The sequence below is a fragment of the Trachurus trachurus genome (genome assembly GCF_905171665.1).
Source record: "Trachurus trachurus genome assembly, chromosome: 3".
Classification (NCBI taxonomy): Eukaryota; Metazoa; Chordata; class Actinopteri; order Carangiformes; family Carangidae; genus Trachurus; species Trachurus trachurus.
The window spans coordinates 3,823,153-3,847,172 of NC_139893.1; the positions used below are offsets into that span (position 1 = coordinate 3,823,153).

Below are 24,020 nucleotides of genomic sequence, written 5' to 3' on the forward strand. Positions count from 1 at the left end.
TGAGCGACGCAGCTTCTGCAATATCATCACGTAGCCTATAGTGGGGCTTCACCTTCTGCACCATTCAGCTTCGGCAAACGATTGCTAGTGCCTCCATTTCTGTGTGTGACTGCAGCCTGCCATATAGCCTGCTGCCAGACCTGAGCACGTGTTTTACAAGATTACAAGATTACTTGATATGTCTCATGCACAAGTCACAGAGTAACATGCAGTCATCTGGTTGACCTAGACCGGCCATAAGTAAAATAAATTAGAGAAATAGAAATATAATGTAGCCTAAATAATGTAATTATATAGGCCTAAATGTAACCAGAAATGCAAAATATATCAGAGTGTGAGGGTGTGTGCCAGGTTGAGTCCTGGTTCTTGGGTCTAATGGCCTAAGTTTTTCTGTTTGGTAATTACATTACATTTTTTTTACTAAACGTTTGCTTTATTTTTGTATGTTTTTGTTGTATTTTGTCAACTACTGAGGGATCCTCCTGTGGAGAGAGGAGTTTGTTCAGGAGAGGAGCTTCTTAGAGCAGGTCTGGAGGTTGCTGCCCTATTTCCTGTTCCAGCCGACATGAAGAGGTGTTTTTGTGGTTGTTGTGCTGCTGCTGCTGCTGCTGCTGCTGGTGTAAAAGTTAAAGGTTAAAGGCTCGGAGGTGGAGATGTACTGTCCTTTCTGCTGTGATTGAAGCATCATGGGAAATGTCAACGCTCTGCCCAACAAGAATGTTGGTGAGCTGGAAAAGTAGACATTTTTCATATATTGTGCTCTGACGAAATTCAATCCAGGACTGTTTAGGCTGTAAAAATGTCCTAAATGAGGTTGTTTCCAGTAAACTCTGGACTATATCCCTTCAGGATTGCAGTGGACAAACAGTATGGAGGAATATTACATGGTTTTTGTCTAGTTTTATGGACGTTTTTGTGTCGGGCCCTATTGATTTATAAGGATGTCATTGGACTACTACATAGAACGGAGAGATATAGAAAATCCTTTGTATACAGACATCAGGCTTTTGATTCATCTTCAAATGGTAGACAATTGCTGCTATACAAATGAATTTCCCTTTAGGGATTAATAAAGTAATATATATCATGTATAAATAAGAGCTTTATGCTAACTTGGGTTAAATGTGTGTCTTTTAAGCTCTGCATTTTACATTCTAGTTTACTATAATTGTAATGTCGCTTTGCTGATCTAAATGGTAGCCTATTTATTTGTATTTTTTTTAATTTCCTGCCAGCAAACCTATCAGCTGTGGCTAGCCACCAAGGCTTGTCAGCCCCCACAAGTGCAGATCGTGATCTTGTAAATGAGGTCAGTATATGTTGAAATTTAAAGGGGACCTATTATGGAAATATCACTTCTTGGAGGCTCTTTAACATACAGTATATTTGGGTGTTTGCCATTCGGCCCCCAAAATGTGAGAATTGACAAAAAATATCTGAAATTTTCAGACTCCTGAGGTTGAAATCTATGTGGTTTTACCAGCTGTTCCCTCAGTTGTCTGACAATGATGTCTTTACAGTAAGTGTAACGGATGTGCACTCACTCCACCAATAAAAGACGTGCTAACCAACTTGCCAAGAGGTTGTCAACCTCTTGGCGAAGAGGTTAGCATCGTCGCCTCCAGTGCGGGAGGTCGTGGGATCGAACCCCACCTAGGGCAGGCCGTGAGAAACACAACGCAGAGGGCCAGATCGACATCGGCTACATAAGACACCTGCACTACTCTAATTTGTGGAAAGGGGGCATAATATGTGGCCTGAATGATGGTTGATTAAGGGAGTTTTTTTTTTTTTTTTTTTTTTTTTATTAATTTCTATTATGAAAATCCTTCAGCATTCACACTATTGTTCTTCTGTTCGGCCATTTTCTTCCGCCTTTTTACGGTCTTCTTCTAGTCCTTCATACTTTGTGCTATTTCAACAATTCATATATCAAAACGTGCAGCTTTTTTTTAACTTTATCGGCATTACTTTTCTCTTTTTAACTATTTATACTTTTTAAAATATTTAACTTTTTCTGCTAATTAAACTCTAGACAAATTATTTTCTCCAGTTTTGTAGCCACACTTGTCTTCTGGCTAAAATTCTGGTCAAAAATGCAAAGAGAGACTTAGATAATAATTTAAAATATTTTTTAAATGCAGCCAGGGAGCTCTCTGCTCTCATTCAGCCCAATGCATTTTTTTCACAGCAGCAGGAGAAGGAGCTCAACTTTGTACCTTCTCCACAACTCTGTCTGTAGTCCAGTTGGTGAGTTATTAGTGTGAATGCTGGAAGCATTCACACTATTGTTCTTCTGTTCGGCCATACTTTTGGCACTTAACTAGTCCTTCATACTTTGTGCTATTTCAACAATTCTCACATCAAAATGTTCAGCCTTTTCGGGACAGGTGTGCTATTACTTTTCTCTTTTCAACTATTCATACTTTTTGCAATATTCAACTATTTCTCTTTCCCCATAGAGAATGCATTGGAACAGTCTTGAAACTCTTCAAATCTTCTTCAACCTCTCTTCTCCACAACTCTGTCTGTAGTCCAGTTGGTAAGGTGGCTGCTTGCCAACCCCAATGTCACTAGTTCGAATCCAGGCTGAGCAATCTTGTTATGTTATGTTGAATTCTGCTCCCCTCCATCACCCTCAATTGGTTACAGGTGTTTGTTAAGAGACGCATTAATTGCTTCTGCCACCGTTTGCAGCACATCATCAAATTACAATGGCAACATGCTTATGTCTGTGCTCTCTGTGGCGAAGTGGCAGAGTAAAGGTTTATTGATCATGAGGTCATGGGTTCGATTCCTGCCTCATTCATGTCGTACTTTCTGCTAGAGACTTCATTCAAATTCTGATTTGTAGACAAACTTCTAATGGCTCATATGATGCTTTTTTAAGCATCATTGAAAAATCTCACATTCATCAAAGTCTCAACCTCTACTTCATCAGAAGTGTTGGAATGGCCTAGTGGATAAGGTTCCTGCCAACCAACCACAAGGTCACAGGTTCAAATCCCACCTGAGCAGTCTTGTTAGTGTGTCAGCCACTTTGAACTTTAACCAATACCACTTGGTCTGGTCACATGATCAAACTTGATAATGCATATGCGCCCACACCTATTCTCTTTACCTCTTTCAATCTTGGTTTGTGTTAACATGTTTCTTGTTTATACCACTGCACTAAGATTGATTTGCACTGGAACTACAGCTTTGGGCTCGTTAACTTCTGAGTTAGACAGAGTGCAGTTCATCAACAGACAACAGTCTCTGCAACTGTGTGTACACTGTGGCCTAGAGGCAGAGTGAAAGTCTGCTGACCATGAGGTTGTGGGTTCGATACCTACCTTGGTCAACCATATGAATGGTGATGGCTGCTTGCACTATTTGCTAATTCTGCAACAGCGTTCAGCTGCTTTCAGCATTCACACGCATGTTCCGTTAGGAAATGCTACTTTATCTAGTTCTCTTTACCTCTTTCAATCTTGGTTTGTGTTAACATGTTTCTTGTTTATACCACTGCACTAAGATTGATTTGCACTGGAACTACAGCTTTGGGCTCGTTAACTTCAGAGTGAGACAGAGTGCAGTTCATCAACAGACAACAGTCTCTGCAACTATGTGTACACTGTGGCCTAGAGGCAGAGTGAAAGTCTGCTGACCATGAGGTTGTGGGTTCGATTCCTACCTCGGTCAAACATTTGTATGGTGATCATTCACTGCTTGCACTATTTGCTAATTCTGCAACAGCGTTCAGCTGCTTTCAGCATTCACACGCAATTCCATCAGGAAATGCTACTTTATCTAGTTAGATTTAGTCTTGTGTGTTGCAGTTTTAATCCCATAAAGAGAAGGTGGAGAGATAAAGGTCTGATTAGATCACAAATGCAGTGAAAGTGCAGAGATATCAACCCCCCACATGTAGGTTAGCCTCAGTGTGCATTGTGTTTCTAAATTTACTCTTAGGAAATTGTGTTTGTGTCTTGATTTAGTAAAGTCACCACCATTTAGTGAAATGCATACAGTAGCCTATATATGAAGCAACGACTTGGAAAGCAGGTTTTTTGTCTGTTCTTCACAGTAGGCTACTCTACTGGTCTCCTGCTGTGAGTTTACAGTAATACCTGGTGTTTGTTCATTCTTCAATGCACAAAGGAGATTTTGTTCGATTTTGTGTTTGCTTTTATACGTCATGGTAAAAAAGAAAAAAAAAACAACAACAAAAAAACAAAAATAATTCTGAGAAAAGCTCCACTGCAGTTCACAGGAAGTGGCTAGCAGTTAACAGGAACATGAAATATTGGAGCCGGTTCTTGCGAAATCATGACAAACAACCCAACAGGAAACTGCATACCACCTACTACAACGTCTATGTGTGTGTGTGTGTGTGTGTGTTTGTATGAGTCCTTTGAGCTGCTGTCGCTCACTGTTGCATAAATGGAGAGTTACCGCCCAGGAGATGGGGAACCACTACTTCCGATGATTAGCGGAAGAAAGATCAGGTAGCCTATACGCTGTAGAGAAAGATGGCAGTGCGTTAGAAAAAATGTTAGGATGTAAACAGGGGTTAAACTGATGATGCAAACTGGATTCATTCTCCTTTTTTCAATCTTCCCCATTGTCCTGGAGGGATGCTGTGGAAGTACTCAGAGCTATAAGCTGAGACTAACAGGTGATTAATTCAACAAACTAATTGTATTAATGCTGTCTCTTGTTTTAGGGTGTGTGTTTAAACAACATGACTCTGTAGATCTGCGGCAGGAAACGTGGCTTTACAAAGCTGTGGAGGGGGAGACGTTTAGGATGCCGTGCTACGGGGATGTTTGGTCCAGAACTGGAAACGACAGAGGAGGAGATGAAGATACATCCTATAATAGTGGGATGGAGTTTGCTGTTGGAGTGAAGCATTCTGGGAATTACACAAGTCTAAATGGGTAAATAATGTTTCCTATCCTTTTCACTTAAATAGTACATAAAGTGTGAGAGACTTTGTCATTATTTGCCTTGTTTAAGGGATAGTTCAACATTTTGGCAAATTGGCCCATTGGCATAATCCCTATAGTCTTACCAGTAGGTTTGTTACTTTTACTGAAATTGTCGGTGCAAGCTATTTTTAGAACGGCGGAGCAGAGCCGTGAGCTGCTCAGAGCTACGCTACGGAGGCTCATGGGATTTCTTGGTTTCCCTCATCAAATACACAATCCAACAACTCCAAAACGCTCTGGTGGACAAGTTGTGACCTGCACATTCACCACGCTATGAGATAATAACACAACGTTACCAGACAGAGTTGTTTTAGAAGTAAATTCATGCAAAACCGCTGATGCACGTTGCCTTCAGGGACAGTTTTTCATCAAGCAGTCTCTGTATTTCCCTCTAAAACAACCCTGTCTGGTAACGTTGTGTTATTATCTCATAGCGTGGTGAATGTGCAGGTCACAACTTGTCCACCAGAGCGTTTTGGAGTTGTTGGATTGTGTATTTGATGAGTTTGATGAGGGAATCCAAAGAAATCCCATGAGCCTCCGTAGCGTAGCTCTGAGCAATGGGCCAATTTGCCAAAATGTTGAACTATCCCTTTAATATAGTAGATGTGTAGACTTTTTTTTTTTTTTTAAATTAATCTTAGTTGAAATGATTCTTTAAATGTATTAAATGTGAATGTGTGCACTCATTCTCTGCTGGCCGAGAGCAGCAGCCTCTTCTTGCAGCTGCAGGTGGTGGAGAAGATCAGTCTGGGATGTTTCCATCCCAACGAGAACCAAGAAATACTGGTCAACGGGAAAGGTGCGGAAATCCGCTGCCCGGGACACGACTGTAGTAACAACATGAATATCCAATGGGACAAGGTGACATAGACACACACCAACAGACTTACACATTTCATAAACATCATCATCATCATCATGAAAACATCTGAAGAACAGAAAAACTCACACCAGTGTGTTTTCTTTTTTTTCCCCTACAGAAATGTGGGTCTCTGCAGAAGAGAAGATCGTCCTGTGAGAAGGAAGGAGTGTTAAATCTCTGTGAGGTCAAAGCCGACTTCGATAATGGTGTGTTTTTCTGTGATAGACAAATAACTGAGCGTGGAGTCACATGGACGATGAGGAGAGCTGTTACAGTCACTGTCGTAGGTAAGTGGCGTGCTATGTTTGTGTGTGTGTGTGTGTGTGTGTCAACAATTGACCTCTGGCTAAGCCCCGCCCCCTCCACTCACTCGGACAAACGGTCAACATTCGGTGACAGTTGCAGCTGTCACCGTAGAGACATTTCACAGGAGGCAATTGATGATTTTTGGAGACAGAAAGATTAAATATCATCTGGAAGTCACCAAAACTTCACTTAGCTTTACTGCTATGGCTGTCGGTTGCCGCGAAACGACGATAGCGATGGGCTAATTTCTGTTAGCCTGTCTATGGAGTTTTACATTATACATTAGCATTAAAGGGATAGTAGCATATTTTTAAAGTGGGGTTGTATGATCTACAAATAGCCCCTAAGTACTTTAAAGGAGAAAAATTAAAAATTTATTTAAAATTCGGCCACTAGATGGAGCCAGGCGGAGCTTATCAGATATAAACAAGTGGGCAGCTGTCAGAGAGAGAGAGCAGGCTCGTTTAGTCCCCCCCCCCGCCCCCCCTCCTCCTCCTTCCTCCTCCCTCCTCCTCCCTCCTCCCCCCTCCTCCCTCCTCCCCCCTCCTCCTCCCTCACCAGGCTGAATGAACGTGCAATCGCGGGAAAAAGAAAACTCGCTAGTGGAAGCGGCAGCTCTACGTCGCGCACAACCACAACAACGACAACAACAGCAACTGCAACTTCCTCCTCCTTAATAACGCTGAGAGGACAGCTGAAGAAAGACACGGGACGTGGAGACAAAGTGTTCTACCGAGCGATTCAGTGACTGTGAGCACCCTAACACTGCTACATTACAATTTACTGTTGCATTTTTCCGGTTCGGAGGTCGGATTTGCGAGTTCCGAGTGCAATTGAACGCAGCAAGCGCCGGATCATAACAAAGACAAATTCTGCATTTGCCCCACGGACACTATACTGTTGGTGATTTTTTTTGTAAATTTAGTTATGGCTCCCCCTGACCCATCTTTTGCATATTTCAGCTTATTTTATGCTATTACTGCTGTATTTGCGATAATGCTCCTTTAATTGCAGTAGAAGACTCTCTGCACTCCTCCCGTTAGCAACGCCAGCCCATAGCCCTGCCCAGAGATTTACAATATACAGTGTTGTGAACAGACCCAAAGAAACGGCCTATTTTCGTGGCCTAAAAGAGGTTTTACGTGAAAAAAAAAATACACAGTTCCATTGTTCGCTATAATATAATTTATTCCAGCCCTTCAAAGTGCAGGAAAAACACAGTTTTTATTTGGACCTAACCAACTCACGTATCCCTCCGCCCAGGGTTAGCACCCGCCAATCAGCAGTTGGTTAGGTCCAAATAAAAACTGCGTTTTTCCTGCACTTTGAAGGGCTGGAAAAAATTATATTATAGCGAACAATGGAACTGTGTCTTTTTTTTTTCAGGTAAAACCTCTTTTAGGCCACGAAAATAGGGTTGCTAACGGGAGGAGTGCAGAGAGTCTTCTACTGCAATTAAAGTACTTAGGGGCTATTTGTAGATCATACAACCCCACTTAAAAAAAATGCTACTCTCCCTTTAAGCTAGCGGGCTTTATGCTTAGTTGTGATACTGGCTAACATCTAAACATCTCTGACAATATGTTGCCTCAAATACGTTGTTGACTTAACTTAGAACAGATGTAGACATCCTTGTTCATTTTATCCACGTTTAGTTGGTGTTGTGGTCTACCTCATAACTTTATCCAGAGCAGACACTTCTCTCGGTTGAGATGTGGCTTGGGAAAAGGTTAAAAAAATTCCACCCCGTCGCCCAGCCTCTCGGGATACCTAGTGTTGGAGTTGCATGTAGCCCATGCACACCGTTTGACCATTTTAAACTTAAAATGTCAAGAAAAAACATATAAAAACGGATTAAAACTGACTAACTGCAATGCATTTCAATGGACGTGGAAGCAGAGAATGTCCGAGTGTATGGGCTAGCTATGCGCACTGTGATTGGCTCATCGCGTTTGGGGGCGTGGCTTAGCCATAGGTCAAACCCATAGACTGTAAAAGGTCAAACCAGATACTACAGTGTTTCTGATTACAATTTGTAATCCCATATGAAGTTCAGTGAGAGAGGACTGACAACAAAGTGGTAAATAATATACAAAGTGCTGTTAATGACCTACTGTACAACGAAGCTTCAGTGTCCAGTCATTCAGTTACGGTGTATTTTAAAATCTTAACTTTACACATGTTCCACCAGTAGTACGTTCCTGCATTCAAACCTTATACTCATCTTGAACATTTTCTGGATTTCAATGAAGAAATATGTAAATCCTTAAACTAAAAGAGAGATTTCTACTTTTACGAAAACAGATCATCCACTGTAATCAGATGAAATACTAAAAACAACATAATTAACCCTTTACAAGAGTACACCGTGCACCCATCTCAGAAATGTTTTTCTTCATCCACCCCTTTGAATTGCTTCATGTGTTGCTGTTCAACCAGAAAACTACCAGGCTTCCTCCACACAGGATGGTTATCTGTGTTTATGTGTGTGTATGTGTGTGTATGTGGTTACTCAGAACTCTATGTAGTATGTTGCAGATTAAGAGATAACTGCAGTAACCGTTACAGTTATCTCTTCGTTCTGCAACAAATATAGAGATAATAATTACACATACGACTTTACAGGCTGAACTGCTGTTGTTTAAAACGTCTAATGTTGTTCTTATTGAGCACTAACAAGGCAGCGGCTTCTCTTTTGTGGCCTTGCACAGTGTGTCATTAATTGATACAACCAGATAGCAACAATAAGTCATCATACTAAACAGATTTAGTTTCCACTGCTCCAATTTCCACATCTGAGCTAAAGAGGCAGAGGCACTTCCCGGTTTATGTCTGGTTGAGGAGACCAAGTTTTTAACCAGAGTGAAGTCCTGCTTCGCTGCAGTGAAACAATCCTCAACTGCAGATACATCACAGAAATGGGTCAGGGACAAATTTATGTTTTTTTTTTTTTTCTACAAATAAATAAATTACCGGTAAAGAGCATGCATCAGATTTGTTAAAAGGTATATTCTGCATTCATGTCATTTGAACTTGTTTTTAAACAAAAGACTGAATGTCCCTGACAATGTCAAATGGTGTAACCACAAAAGAATTGTATTAAATATTTGATCCACCTACAGTGGATTTAAGTGTAGTTATAAAAACTAGGCTATACTTTCTAAAACCATTACATTGAAATACATTTTTAAAATGTATTTCTATACTTGATTTTTGCAACACTGAGCAGGACTTATCTCCTAAAACCACAGCTTTTTTTCTAAATAATGTGAGAAATGAAACATAGTGTTGCATTGCAAAAGTAAATTAACATTTATTTCACATTTGAATCCAGATTTAGATTAAAAAAACAAAACTGGCTACACCTCTTGACAGTCAGTTGCATGGCGTCACTGACCCAAATATCAAAATAAACAAAAACCTTGTCATTACAGACAGAAAGGGTTTACACTGGCACGACCAGGACAGCGTAAATGACCTAACTCTGATACTGTCTCCTAGTTGCTTGTTGTTCTTCTGATACGATCTGTGGTTCATCTACAGTTATTTTCTCAAACCAAAATGTGAGATTGCAAATGACAAAATTTGCACAGAAGTCAGCAACATCCAAGGCATCAGTTGGTTGACGAACACGGCCGGTCTTTTACCTTATAACCCGCTGATAAAACAGAACCAACACCTTTTTTTTAACCTTCGGTCAGTTTTAAATCAGCTGTAAAACACACGAAAAACTACTATTTATCATCCTTTTGTTTCTCATCTCTTGGTGTTGGACTTTCTCCATCTCAAGTCAAGCGTCTTTATTCCTCTCTCATCATATACAGTAGTAGGTGTTTTTCCCATATGTGTTTTTTCCTAACGCAACAGAATATCTACTGAGTGTGAAAATGTTATTTCCCATTCCAAACCAGCCCAGAGGGAAGCAACGGGCCCTCCCAGGTTTGCATATCCTTTCCCCAACACTACAGAGGCGGTCGAGTTTGGTAAGTTTTGCACTGTGACAACAAAAAGACACATTTTTGAACGTATACAGTGCTGCTTGAAAGTTTGTGAACCGCTTGAGTGATTTTTCTGTTTATTAAAGGGACAACGAGGAGTTTTGGAAAAGCAAAGTGTTTTCCCACTACATTTATGAGCCTCCGCGCACCGTGAAATTCTTTGACCGGCGCAAGACAGACTCATGTTTTCATTCATCAAGAATTAAAGGGACAACGAGGAGTTTCTATTTGGTTATAAAAAAGTCTCACGTTAATGTGGATGAATCTACGTTACCACTTGTTAATGGGCCCATTTTCAATAAATATATTGTTTTGTCTCTATCGTTATTTTGTTATTATTAGTGGTAGCGGAAAGGCTGGTCGAGCCGTTACTTTCGGTTTCGTGGCGAGTCATGAGAATAACGCCGCCGAATCACCGTTTATGGTCGGAACTACGATGGTATGTGATCGTCTTCCAACCTCTGACTGAATTCTTGGTGAATGAAAACATGAGTCTGTCTTGCGCCGCTCAAAGAATTTCACGGTGCGCGGAGGCTCATAAATGTAGTGTGAAAACACTTCGCTTTTCCAAAACTCCTCGTTGTCCCTTTAAAGTCAGAGGTTCAAAGAGGTTCAGTTACCGTCGTAGTCCCGACCATAAACGGCGATTCGGCGGCGTTATTCTCATGAGCGTCCGCAAAACCGAAAGTAAGGAAACGCTGGTCGGCTCGCCCAGCGTTTCCACCACCACTAATAATAACAAAATAACGATAGAGACAAAACGATATATTTATCGAAAATGGAGCCATTAACAAGTGTGGGTAGCGTAGATTCATCCACATTAATATGAGACTTTTTTATAACCAAATAGAAACTCCTCGTTGTCCCTTTAAATATCCTTTGTTTTGTCCCCAAAATTGGCCTTCAGCAATCTAGTTTGTTTTTTTTGACTTGCTTTGACAAAATTTAATTATTTGGCCACAATCACAGGCAGCATGTTTGGAGGGTTCACAAACTTTCAAGCAGAGCAATATAGGGTTGTTTCTTTTTTGAAGTCAGTGTATGTGGCTTTCAACACTATCTAACAAATCTTTCCAATGATGACTTATTGTAATCTTTTCACACTGTACTATCTGATAATGATGTGATGGTTTCGAATTTAAATGACTCACTCTTACATCCTCAAAACTGTTTGTTACCACATGTGTGAGATGTGTCTTTCACGACTGACAGCTGCAGTTTGATGCAAACCCTTGTTTTCTTGTTTTACCGTCACAGGTCAATCTCACCATCTGAACTGTGACGTCTTTTTTCCCGTTGAGGACAACATTGAGCTTTCAGCCCGGGTGCTCTGGTATGTGAGTTACAGCGGCAACGAGGAGAATATGACTCTGCTGCCGATGAGCGAGCTACAGTGAGTCAGCGATTTGCTTTCGCCGTTGAGTAACCCTTCATTGCGTAGCTTGCACGTAGTGTTTCCTCATTCAGGTTTAAATGTATTTTTGCTCAGCCTGACTTGCAAGATACTGTAAGTTCTCACGGGTTTTCACAAGGAAGAAGAAGAAGAAGTTGAAATTCCCTCTCTGATTCAGATTCAAGGACAACGAGTCAACATCGTACGGGGAGCGTGCAGCCGTGCGGACAGCCTTCATTAAAGAGGTGACTCAGCAACACCTGAGCTACGCTTACACCTGCATTGCCAGTAATAGCAATGGGAGCCAAAGTGTCACTATCAAGCTTGTGGAGAAAGAAAAAGGTAATGTCGTTTCTATTTTGCATACATTGCATTTGTATTTTCCAGATGTGGACAAAATAGTTGGTATACCCTCTGTTGAAGAAAGAAAGAAAAACCCACAATCACACAGATGCAAAAATGAAGCCTACAAAGAAAAGAAGACTGCACCTACTGAGAGGCAGCAGCCGGCCTGCTGAGGCGATCGAACCTGTGATCGGCCGGTCAGCCTGCGTCGTCATCCCGGGGGAGAAAGCGAGCAGATTAATCTATGGTCTCATTGATTAGTACAGAAATCACCACATTTACATCAATTAATACATGTTTTACAATTAACTAATCGGCCTACATTAAATTTAATTGTGTTTTTCATTAAATAACGTTTCTATTTCCATGCATATCCGCGGCATCTGCTATGAAGTTTAGTTTATACTCTTGAATGAAAGGGGGCAGAAAGAAGCTAACTTATATTGTCTACCCCTTGTTGCAAGAAATTAATTCACAAATGAGATAATATACATCCAAGCAAAGAAGAAATGGAAGTAAAAGAAGAAAAACATCAACAAACAACAACGTCTACAACAAAGAGTGGCATAAAATAAGTTGAAGTAACGGCAGTGATTGGCTCAAAAGGTCATGCAACAAAATCTTAAGTTAAGGTTAGGTTAAGACTACCATCATTTAAGTCCAGGCCAGTTTCAATTCAAAAGCAACGACTGATTTTCGTCTTTGTATTTATTATTACTTTTCTCAATTTCAATGGGGTTTTCTTTCTTAAATAGAAAGGCAGTAACAATTTTGTCCACATCTGTAACTGTTACTATGATATAATGTTAAATGACTACAGGGTATCAAATCTCCCCTCCTCCTATGCAAACAGCCATATTAAAGCAGAAGTAAGCAGAATGTTTGTGTTAATATAAGTCTTAAATAGTTCTATCTTCCGACAGCAATCACTTACATAGAGTGTTTGGTCTGAAACACGGGTCTGTCAGTCACTCTGCTCTGCTGTAAGCCGAGGAGAAAACTTTCCTTGTATCCTACAACCTTTATCCAATGAGGAGAGAGAACGGCATAAAGGGGCGGTCCTCTCTGTGTGTGCAGCCAAGGGATGCGCGTGAATGTGGTGACGTAGGGACGAGGGCGGGGACTGCCAACTCCATCGGCTGACAAAAAGTTAGCCAAAACAACCAGGGGCCCGTTGTTCGAAAGTAGAATAAAGATATCCAGGATAAGTGGAAAAGCCAGGTTGGACAAAGTCTCATAAATCCATCCTGGCTTAATTGGTTGTTGGAACGCCGAGCCAAGCTGAGGAGGGGTGGCTTTGTCAAGCCAGGTGTAACTTATTCTCTGGTCAGTAGACCACAGAGATTGATCACAGATTCACCGATGGGAGGACAGGTGTGGCCACTTTCCTCCAATCAACAGCGGATCTTGACGTAAGGTGACACACCTCTTAGAAAAAAAAAAAAAAAAGCACCGCTGCTGTCGTAAAGCTCAGAGAGAGCGCAGCGGACAACTGCGGACTGATTGAATGTTGGAGTAGCCTAATCCAAAATTATAATCACAATTTAAGTTCCTTTCACAAATTAACAGCTGTGAACTTTGCCTTTATGATGAGCAGTGGAAGTTGATACATTGCACTCATCTCTTATCATCTAAATAAAGTTCATACAGCACAAATACAAGTGGAACAGGTGAAAATGAATTAAATATAAGAACATTATGCAGTCTGATGCTTCAATAAATTGCCGATAACAATGTTCAAATGAGGTGTATAAATTATTTGGAAGGTGCCTGCTCAAACAATTGTATTCTTGTTTTCTTCCCTCAACCAATATTCGGCCAATATACTGTATTTTGTAACATATTTTATAATAATAAAAATAAATCTATTGCTAATTTTGCTTTTTTTTTTTTTTTACTAGTGGTCATAGAAAATATCATAGATGGGTCACAGATATCGAAAATAGTTTGTATTGTCTCAAGAACAGTGTGCACAATTCTGTGCTACAGATTTCACAAACCGTCAGACATCTTTATGCCCTGCATTTGAAGAAGCAGGCAGCGCTGGCAGATGCAATGATTCAGTGTGAGAAGCAAATGAATAGCCCTAATTATGAAAAAAAGAAAAGAAAAAAAACATAATAAATATTGTAAATGTTTCATGTTATTTGATTATTGTAAATGTATTTAGTTTGTTTAGAAATCAGGCCAATATGTAGGGTACATAAGAACATGGAATAACTGTATAAAACATTGATTTCTGATCAGAGTGACTGCTGACTTCACAGATAAAGACAACAGAATCAACTTAGCCTGGCTGTTAGCCAGGGGCCTGTTGTTCGAAACCTAGATAAGGGATTAAGCCGGGATATGTTGGTTATCCTGGCTGAATTTAGCCTCAACTCGGTTGTTCGAAAGCTGGATACCTTTATCCTGGTCAAGTTACTATGGTGATTTATTCTCTGCAGCTAGCCTGCTCCAGACCAGGCTAACAGCCAGGCTAAGTTGATTCTGTTGTCTTTATCTGTGAAGTCAGCAGTCACTCTGATCAGAAATCAATGTTTTATACAGTTATTCCATGTTCTTATGTACCCTACATATTGGCCTGATTTCTAAACAAACTAAATACATTTACAATAATCAAATAACATGAAACATTTACAATATTTATTATGTTTTTTTTCTTTTCTTTTTTTCATAATTAGGGCTATTCATTTGCTTCTCACACTGAATCATTGCATCTGCCAGCGCTGCCTGCTTCTTCAAATGCAGGGCATAAAGATGTCTGACGGTTTGTGAAATCTGTAGCACAGAATTGTGCACACTGTTCTTGAGACAATACAAACTATTTTCGATATCTGTGACCCATCTATGATATTTTCTATGACCACTAGTAAAAAAAAAAAAAGCAAAATTAGCAATAGATTTATTTTTATTATTATAAAATATGTTACAAAATACAGTATATTGGCCAAATATTGGTTGAGGGAAGAAAACAAGAATACAATTGTTTGAGCAGGCACCTTCCAAATAATTTATACACCTCATTTGAACATTGTTATCGGCAATTTATTGAAGCATCAGACTGCATAATGTTCTTATATTTAATTAATTTTCACCTGTTGCACTTTTGGCCACTTCTATTTGTGCTGTAAGAACTTTACTTTAGATGATAAAAGATGAGTGCAATGTATCAACTTCCACTGCTCATCATAAAGGCAAAGTTCACAGCTGTTAATTTGTGAAAGGAACTTAAATTGTGATTATAATTTTGGATTAGGCTACTTCCACATTCAATCAGTCCGCAGTTGTCCACTGCGCTCTCTCTGAGCTTTACAACAGCAGCGGTGCTTTTTTTTTTTTTCTCTAAGAGGTGTGTCACCTTACGTCAAGATCCGCTGTTGATTGGAGGAAAGTGGCCACACCTGTCCTCACATCAGTGAATCTGTGATCAATCTCTGTGGTCTACTGACGAGAGAATTAGTTACACCTGGCTTGACAAAGCCGCTGCTCCTCAGCCTGGCTCGGCGTTCCAACAACCAATTAAGCCAGGATGGACTTATGAGACTTTGTCCAACCTGGCTTTTCCACTTATCCTGGATATCTTTATTCTACTTTCGAACAACGGGCCCCTGGTCTGGAGCAGGCTAGCTGCAGAGAATAAATCACCATAGTAACTTGACCAGGATAAAGGTATCCAGCTTTCGAACAACCGAGTTGAGGCTAAATTCAGACAGGATAACCAACATATCCTGGCTTAATCCCTTATCTAGGTTTCGAACAACAGGCCCCTGATCGCTTATTACTTCTGCTTTAACACAGTCATGTTTAAAGGGGCATTGTGTAACTTCTCCTGTTATCTATTCACGAAAATCGATTATTTGGTTCTTCAGTCTGTTTTTCATTAATCAGTAATCCCCCCCATCAACAAAGTGAAGTGTTCCTTTCAGCTCTGAATGAGCCGTTCATATCATTCATATCTCCATGGAGCGGGTAAGCTCGGTGCTGCTGCCATGTGGTGTCGCCATGTTTTTACGTTCAGTGGCAGCGTGACGGTAGGAAACCACGGAAACTCAGTGAGGAGGAATGGAGCGTTACACTGATGCTGCATTCACCTGCAGTCGGGCGGACGGCCGTCGCTAACAAACCAGATGTCATTTTAGTCACAGAAGTCCAGAGAAAGACGGTAAAACAATACCACATCGCCATGACAACATATTGTCACGTGTATTGTTTCGCCTCGTGCTGACGGACCACTTGTTTACATAGAGGCTTGTTTATGCCGTTACGTGCAGCGACTGTCGTCCGTCTGCCGTCTGCCCAATTTTACGTGAATGCAGCATGAAAAATACGATTGAGTTGCTTGCGATATACAACCGCAACGCTAGATGGGAGGAATTCCTACACAATGTCCCTTTAATTACTGATACTAATTGTGAGTTTATGTGCTGTATTAATCAGTGTTTGTATGTAAATGGATCAAAAAACAATATTTTATGTCCCACCCTTCTCACCATCACTGTCATCTGCAGACACTTGCAAAAAAACAAAACGTTTTATATGTGAACAATATGTCGACAAATGCCATTTAAAGACACAGTTCAATCTGTTAACGTGCATTTCAGAGGTGGTTGCAGTATCATGGCGGTCACTGGTGGGGGGTCCTGTGGTGTCTCTGGTGCTGGTGGCCGGGCTGGCGATCGTTGTGCGGGTGAAATGGCTCGAACTACAGATCATCTACAGATCCCACTTCCCACTTAGAAAGCATGAAGAAGGTAAAGTAAGACAGACACAAAATGCATCAGTTGTTGTAGGTTAGATTTACAGATAACACTGCAGTACTAAGTGGTTCATGGCATTAGTACAAGTCTTTAAAGGCCGTTTTCTCAAAATTAGTTTTTGACTCTGAGCTAGAAATCTCCACTTCAGCAGCACTTACAGACACCAAACCTTCCAGTTTTATCCCTGCCTATATTCTCAAGGTTTTTACAGAGGGGATTGTTGATATATCAGTCAAAGCCTGATTTATACAACATTTTATTCCTAAAAACATGGAGAAATTAGATTGTTTTAGGGCTTGTGACAGTATTTTTACAAAGCAAGGAAAACAAAACTTTGAATTACTGTATATATAATGTGTGTGTCTTTATATTAACTACTGTACATCGTGTGCAGTGTCAGATCATGAGATTTTTCTTGTTTTCGACATTAGACAGAAGGTGTGAATAAATGTGACCAGTGTTATGAAAGACAAAAGACGATGACGAAGAACTATTGTGATTTTGTCAGAGTGTCACATAAGTTTGGAAACCCCTGCAATATTCTGTAAAAAACCTTAAAAATCTGACGTCTGAACGCAGTCTGCGTGCGCTTTGTAGCATCCTGACCAACTGCACAGGATGTGGCTTTGCTTCTGAATACCTCGAACTGGTTTCTCACTTCATTTAACCCCCATAAGGCTAAACATTAATGATATAGTTGATGAATATTATGATAAAATGTAGCCTACTCATGCATGCACTTGAAAAAATATATAGGTTGCACACAGGGCACATGCATTCATGTAACGATACTGATACTGATCTTATCAGTCGATCAGGTTTCTAAGGTTTTGGTGTCAATATTATGTTTTTCACTTTCACTCACAGAGGAGAAAAAGTTCGATGTGTTTCTGTCGTATGTGTGGAGCCCTCCATCACCAGAGGAGGAGGAGGAGGAGGAGGAGGAGGGGGGGGGGGGACCAGGAGGCAGCGCCAAGGACGAAGAGGAGGGTAGGCCACTTACAGTTCACATGTTGTTCAAAAGGTTTAATTTGAAATCCCTTGTTTTCCCATCCAGGATGACGTAATCCGTCTTTACTTTTATCCCAGTTGTTTGAAGCTACAGTTGGATTAAATCAGTCTGATCCAGATAGAAACTTTTAGAGGGACAGTTCACCCAAATTTCAAATTTCTCAACTCATTATCTACTCACCCTCATGTGGACTAAGGGCTGGGAGAAGTTTCAGAGTCCTCCGTGGCTTCTCTGAGTTACAGCGGGGCTCCGTGCAGCAGTGCATGTCCATATGACGGTTGAGAACGGAGCTCACTTTTCTTCGTCCAAAAAGACACACCAAAAAACATCCAAATACCTCCATAGTGCTCGTCTGTAATGTCCCTCTTGTATTGAAGCCCCAACATGAGAAATTGTTCCGAAAAAAATTTAATAAGTCTATATTTTAAGCTTGTTTGTAGCGGAAGCTCCCAGTGTTGCTCTGCCGGAATTCGCGCGATTTGCGGAGCCGTGAACTGGGTGTCAATGCAAATCACGCGAGATTTGGACGGACCAGGAAGAGCAACACTGGGAGCTTCCGCTACAAACAAGCTTTTTTTTTTTCGGAACAATTTCTCATGTTGGGGCTTAAGTACAAGAGGGACATCACGAGCACTATGGAGGTATTTGGATGTTTTTTGGTGTGTCTTTTTGGACGAAGAAAAGTGAGCTCCGTTCGCAACCGTCATATGGACATGCACTGCTGCACGGAGCCCCACTGTAACTCAGAGAAGCCACGGAGGACTCTGAAACTTCTCCCAGCCCTTAGTCCACATGATTCCAAATTTGAATTTTGGGTGAACTATCCCTTTAAAGATGACCAAATCCAGATAATGAGTGATAAATGGGACTGAAGGCTGATAGGTCTGTAAACAACAGGTAGAAAAGTAGCATGAGGTCACTCAAAGTGTATTTATTTGAAAATGGGGTCAGTTATGATCCAGGATCTTTATTTCTAACATTTAATGATGCAAATAAAAGTATCCAAAAGTGTTCAAAAAGTTAGAAAAATACTCATCAAAGTGTCGATATAACTTCACAAAAATGATTAGAAAAGACGGACACGAAGTTTGGTGCATGGTGCCTGTCCTAGACCAAACTTTAACCAAGTTAACTTTATTTACTTCATCTGTGCAATGGTTTAAAATTCAGGTGCAAAATATAAATCAATACAAGTAGGCTATATATACTGTACTACATCATAAGTTTTGTTTAATTTACCAGTTTGAATTTAATTTGAATCACATTTTGTTCCTGAATCCACAAACTGCTCCAGATCCTACTAAAATGTTCTGAACAACACAAACTGAGGGTTTTTAAATTAGATCAGATTAAAACCAAAACTGGATCACATGATCTGATCTCAGAATCTGGTTTTAGTTTTGAAACAACCCATTTTCAAGATTTGATCCGCTCCATTATCCAAACTCCGATCAGATTTGAACGACTGGGACCAGAAGCTTCCTCCATCTGCTCTTCCTTGACTCAACAATCCCCATTTATCCCAATAATCAATGTTGTAATCTGGATGAGGGATCTCTCCTCTGTCTCTCACCCTGAGGTTTCTCCTGGTTTGTTTTTGGGGTTTTTGGGGGTTTTTTCTTGGGAGTTTCTCTTGAGGGGTCAAAGGTCAGAGGATGTTGTGATTAGAGCTGTCAATCACTTCAATTACGATTCACAAGGTCCTGAATGATTCAGTCGATTCATTCGATTGGATATTGATTAATTCTGAGATGCTTCAGACCGATTTTGCTTGGTGATGAAAGAGATATGAGAAAAATCTCATCCTGTCAGCCTCGCCGCAATCGCACAGATCTTGCACGATAGGAAACAGGAAATGGTACTAGTAGACATTAAAAGATACATTTCTTTCTTTTCTTTTCTTTTTCCTTTATTTGTTCGAGAGGGACAGTGTACATTAATGAACATTTTAAAAAGATAAAATGTAAATGCACCCAATTATAGCCAATAGGCTAATTTCCGTTGGCAGTCCCCCTGCCGGATGGAGCATGGCAATGAGACCTATAATAAAGGTAGCAAATTACATTAAGACAAATTAAAAAAATAAATAAATAGCACAATATTTACAACAGCAACATTACACTTTAACCCCCACCCCTCCCACCCATACGCACACATGCACAAACACTATCCAATCTACAACCAGTACTCCCTTTACTTAGGGAAATCGTTTTTTTTTTGTTTTTTTTTTAAACCCAGCCCTACTGTAGTTATGATGCCATGTAAAAAACCTTTGAGACAAACTCTTTGTAAAAACACTGGGCTTTGCCTGTAGAAATGTAATGTTTATTTTACTATCAGCAGCACATTCATCATCCGTCATGAAGCGTCTGAACCCTGAGGACGGTGCAGCTTCGTCACAGAAACGACTCCAACAGCTTCTGCCCCAGGTGTTGGAGAGCCGGTGGGGGTACCGCCTCTTCCTGCTGGAGAGGGACGTGCTTCCAGGAGGAGGTCAGTGTGTGTGTAGGTGTGTGTGTGTGTGTGTGTGTGTGTGTGTGTGTGTGTGTGTGTGTGTGTGTGTGTGTGTGTGTGTGTGTGTGTGTGTGTGTGTGTGTGTGTGTGTGTGTGTGTGTGTGTGTGTGTGTGTGTGTGTGTTTGTGTGTGTGTGTGTGTTGAGTGCATATAGTCAGGATTTTGGTGGACCTAAACAAGATTTTTGTTTGTGGCCCTAAGCGCAAACACCAAATCACTGGTTAAAACAGACGTGTTTATGCCCTCTGAGGTTTGAGGCCATTTTCTTGACTTTTACATATTTTCTTAAATGTATCTTTTTAAGATACTTGCAGATGCAACAAGTGTTTTATGTCTAAATATTAGAACCTCCGCTGTAAGCACACTGAGGCCAGTTTGTCCTAGAACACTGTAGAAAGAAATAATTTAGGCCAAATGCTGGAAATTTGAGATCTGCTTTTTGAAAAATTTCAAATCCCTTGTGAAAACACCTTCAGTCATGAGAATGAACTGTTTTGGTGCTTGAAATAGGATATGAATACAGTAATAGATACATGTAGAAAATAAAATTAAAATTAAAATTAAATTACATTTTGTAAGATTGCTTTTTGAGCACAAATGTTGTCATTCTACTGTTCTATTTTCACCAAATGTCTCAAATGTGAGATAAAAGAAGCTGAATATTGACCTCAAATTACATATAAAGCTCATAGCTGCACGTGCAGACCTCAGGATGTTTAAATGACTTGAATGAACCCCGGTACCTTTCTGATCATGTGGCCCCCCACCTAACGGCTGTGGCCCTAAACAACCGCATAGAGTGTTTATGCCAGCGGCCGCCCCTGCATATAGTCCTGATGGATTCCTTTTGTTTTATCATTATCATTATCATTATTATTCCAGTGTATACGAACGACGTGGCTCTGGCGATACAGAGAAGCCGGATGCTGATCTGCGTCCTGTCGGCCGACTACCTCTGCAACAACAATGCTGTGTTTGTGCTGGAGACGGGAATCCAGGTGGGTGGAGCTGCACATGGACAAGAATCTGGGATGTTTGTGGTCATTTTGGTTTTGGTTTCAAGATTCACGATTCAAGATTATTTAGATTTATTTTAGACTTTATTTGTCACGTGCATCGTCATAGAGTTCACTTACAACAAGCAGTGAAATAAAGTCCTGACTTCCCCCAAGACTGTGCTGTGCTGTCCCTAAAGATTAAAATTTAAAAAATACATATATTTATAAGTAACAAGCTAAAAAGATAATTTCATTTGTCATGGCAGTAGGCGTCTAACTACATAAAAAACACATACAATCTTTGTAGAGTGCTTAATCAAATAGGCCTAAAGTGCAAGATGCATACTGGCATGTTATAGTAGATAGAAACTCCTTTTAAGTCTTTATGTTTTTGGCTTTTAAAGTTGCTCCTATTATTTGTGGTTTATTTGGATCCCCACTAAGAGTTTAGCAAAACTCTGCTTAGAGAAATGGTCATTCTCCCATGTGGACAGGTCCGTCGTGACTCGTGACCATATTTTATAAATCTCCATAACTCGTGCAATAAGCATGTAGTATTCTTTTGCACTTTGCACTTTTGCACTAACCCTATTTTTTTTAAAATATATCTTTCATATTTAATGCATTTATTGTCACTCAACGTCGTCCTTGTGTGTCATTTTATGAGTCTGTTCTTGTCTTGCTGCAAAAACTAATTGCCCCATGGGACATAAATAATAAAGTTCAAGTACCACCTCATCAGGAGCAGTTACTCTTCCTGGAGTCAACACACACACACACACAAAAAAAGAAAATCAACATCAAAGTCGTATTTATTACATTTGTGAACAAAGAAAAGCTCTGACAAGTTAAAAATAACATTTCATAAAACTGAGGTGCCATGAAAACAAAACAACCTCATATTAAGACAGTGTAATGAAGACAGGACAAGAAAAAGGATGAAAATTTAAATTAAATTAAGAATGAAAAGCATTTCAACTCTTTGTGGTCATAAATCAAATCAAATCTTTCATGTAACATAAAACAGAACCCGTTGTCTTCAGGGTTTAATTTTAAATCAGACTTTCAGACTTTCTCTGCCTGGTTTCCTTTTCATCACTTTACTGATATAAAGTGAAACCGGCAGCAGCAGCTTGGTGGATGATGGGAAAACCAGTCTGACAAGAGTCAAGGTGTCACAAGCCACAAAGAAAACCACCGGTATCCTTTGATTCTGTGCAGCGTCTGAGCTGAGACGTGTTCAGGAGTTAAGTTTGTCTTTGATGCAGAATCAGTTTCAGTGTGTATTTGTTTCAATCGCTGGTTTTCACTTTTCACTACATTAAAGGGATAGTTCAACATTTTTGGCAAATTGGCCCATTGCCATAATCCCTATAGTCATAGCAGTAGGTTCGTTACCTTTAATTGTCAGTGCAAGCTGTTTTTAGAACGGTGGAGCAGAGCCGTGAGCTGCTCAGAGCTATGCTACGGAGGCTCATGGGATTTCTTGGTGGTTTCCCTCATCAAACTCATCAAATACACAATCCAACAACTCCACAACGCTCTGGTGGACAAGTTGTGACCTGCACATTCACCACGCTATGAGATAATAACACAACGTTACCACACAGAGTTGTTTTAGAGGGAAATGCAGAGACTGTTTGATGAAAAACTGTCCCTGAAGGCAACGCGCATCAGTGGTTTTGCATGAATTTCCCTCTAAAACAACTCTGTCTGGTAACGTTGTGTTATTATCTCATAGCGTGGTGAATGTGCAGGTCACAACTTGTCCACCAGAGCGTTGTGGAGTTGTTGGATTGTGTATTTGATGAGTTTGATGAGGGAAACCAAGAAATCCCATGAGCCTCCGTAGCGTAGCTCTGAGCAGCTCACAGCTCTGCTCCACCGTTCTAAAAATAGCTTGCACCGACAATTAAAGGTAACGAACCTACTGCTATGACTATAGGGATTATGGCAATGGGCCAATTTTCCAAAATGTTGAACTATCCCTTTAATGATTTGTTATTTTTTTTAATGCATGTCCTTTAGGCCTTGCTGCAAAACTCTGCTTTCAAAATCCTGCTGATCCGGACCGACGGAGGGTCAGCGGCAGCACCACGGTTCAGCCAGCAGGACCCCCCGCTGCCCCCTCTGGTCCAGAGAGCTCTGAAGGTTCTGCCCAGTCTGAACTGGACCTCAGGCCGACCCGCCGGACCCAGCTGCCACTTCTGGAGGTCTCTGAGGAAATCCCTGCCCGGCGACAGAGTGACGCTGCTGTCACAGCTGCAGGAACAAGAAGAACCGTGACCCATCAGTGCACACATACTGTATACGTCTATAGTTTATTTATTGATTTTATAATATAGAAGTGTTCACTGCAAAAACTCTAAATCTTACCAAGAATATTTGTCCTATTTCTAGTCAAAACAAATCTCATTCTACTTAAAATAAGACTCATCACATAAAAAGCAGCTTGTTTTTAGACTCTTTTTACTTCTTTCAAGCAAATTTTCACTTGAAATAAGTAGAAAAATCTGATAGTGGAGCAAGTTTTTCTTCCTTATCACAAACACAAAAAACCTGCTTTCACTGGCAGATTTTTCTACTTATTTCAAGTGAAAATTTGTTTGAAACAAGTGAAAATGACCCCCCAAAAAGTTCATTTTTAGGTGATGAGTCTTATTCTAAGTGGAAAGAGTTTAGTTGGACTAGAAATGAAATAAGACAAATATTCTTGGAAAGATTTTGAGTTTTTGCAGTGTTGTAGTTAAGACTGAGACCAAATCCAAGTCCAAGACCAAACCAGTGCAAGAAGACCATCACTGTATCCAGTCCCTGTCCTCATAATAATAACCATGTGTCTTGATATTTACATTA

At 40.4% G+C, this 24,020-nt stretch overlaps 1 protein-coding gene across 1 annotated transcript; it reads left to right on the plus strand.

Annotated features, from left to right (window-relative positions):
- Positions 1-686: 686 nt before the first annotated feature.
- On the plus strand, positions 687-23,450 carry LOC311008070 (interleukin-18 receptor accessory protein-like; the record flags this gene model as incomplete). The annotated part of the gene is made up of 11 exons (XM_084001503.1): positions 687-736; positions 5,684-5,837; positions 5,957-6,125; positions 10,056-10,127; positions 11,400-11,535; positions 11,714-11,877; positions 16,485-16,634; positions 17,508-17,576; positions 19,996-20,145; positions 21,049-21,164; positions 23,193-23,450. The coding sequence occupies 11 exons, from the start codon at positions 687-689 to the stop codon at positions 23,448-23,450; spliced, it is 1,488 nt and encodes a 495-aa protein (XP_083857629.1).
- Positions 23,451-24,020: the final 570 nt, after the last annotated feature.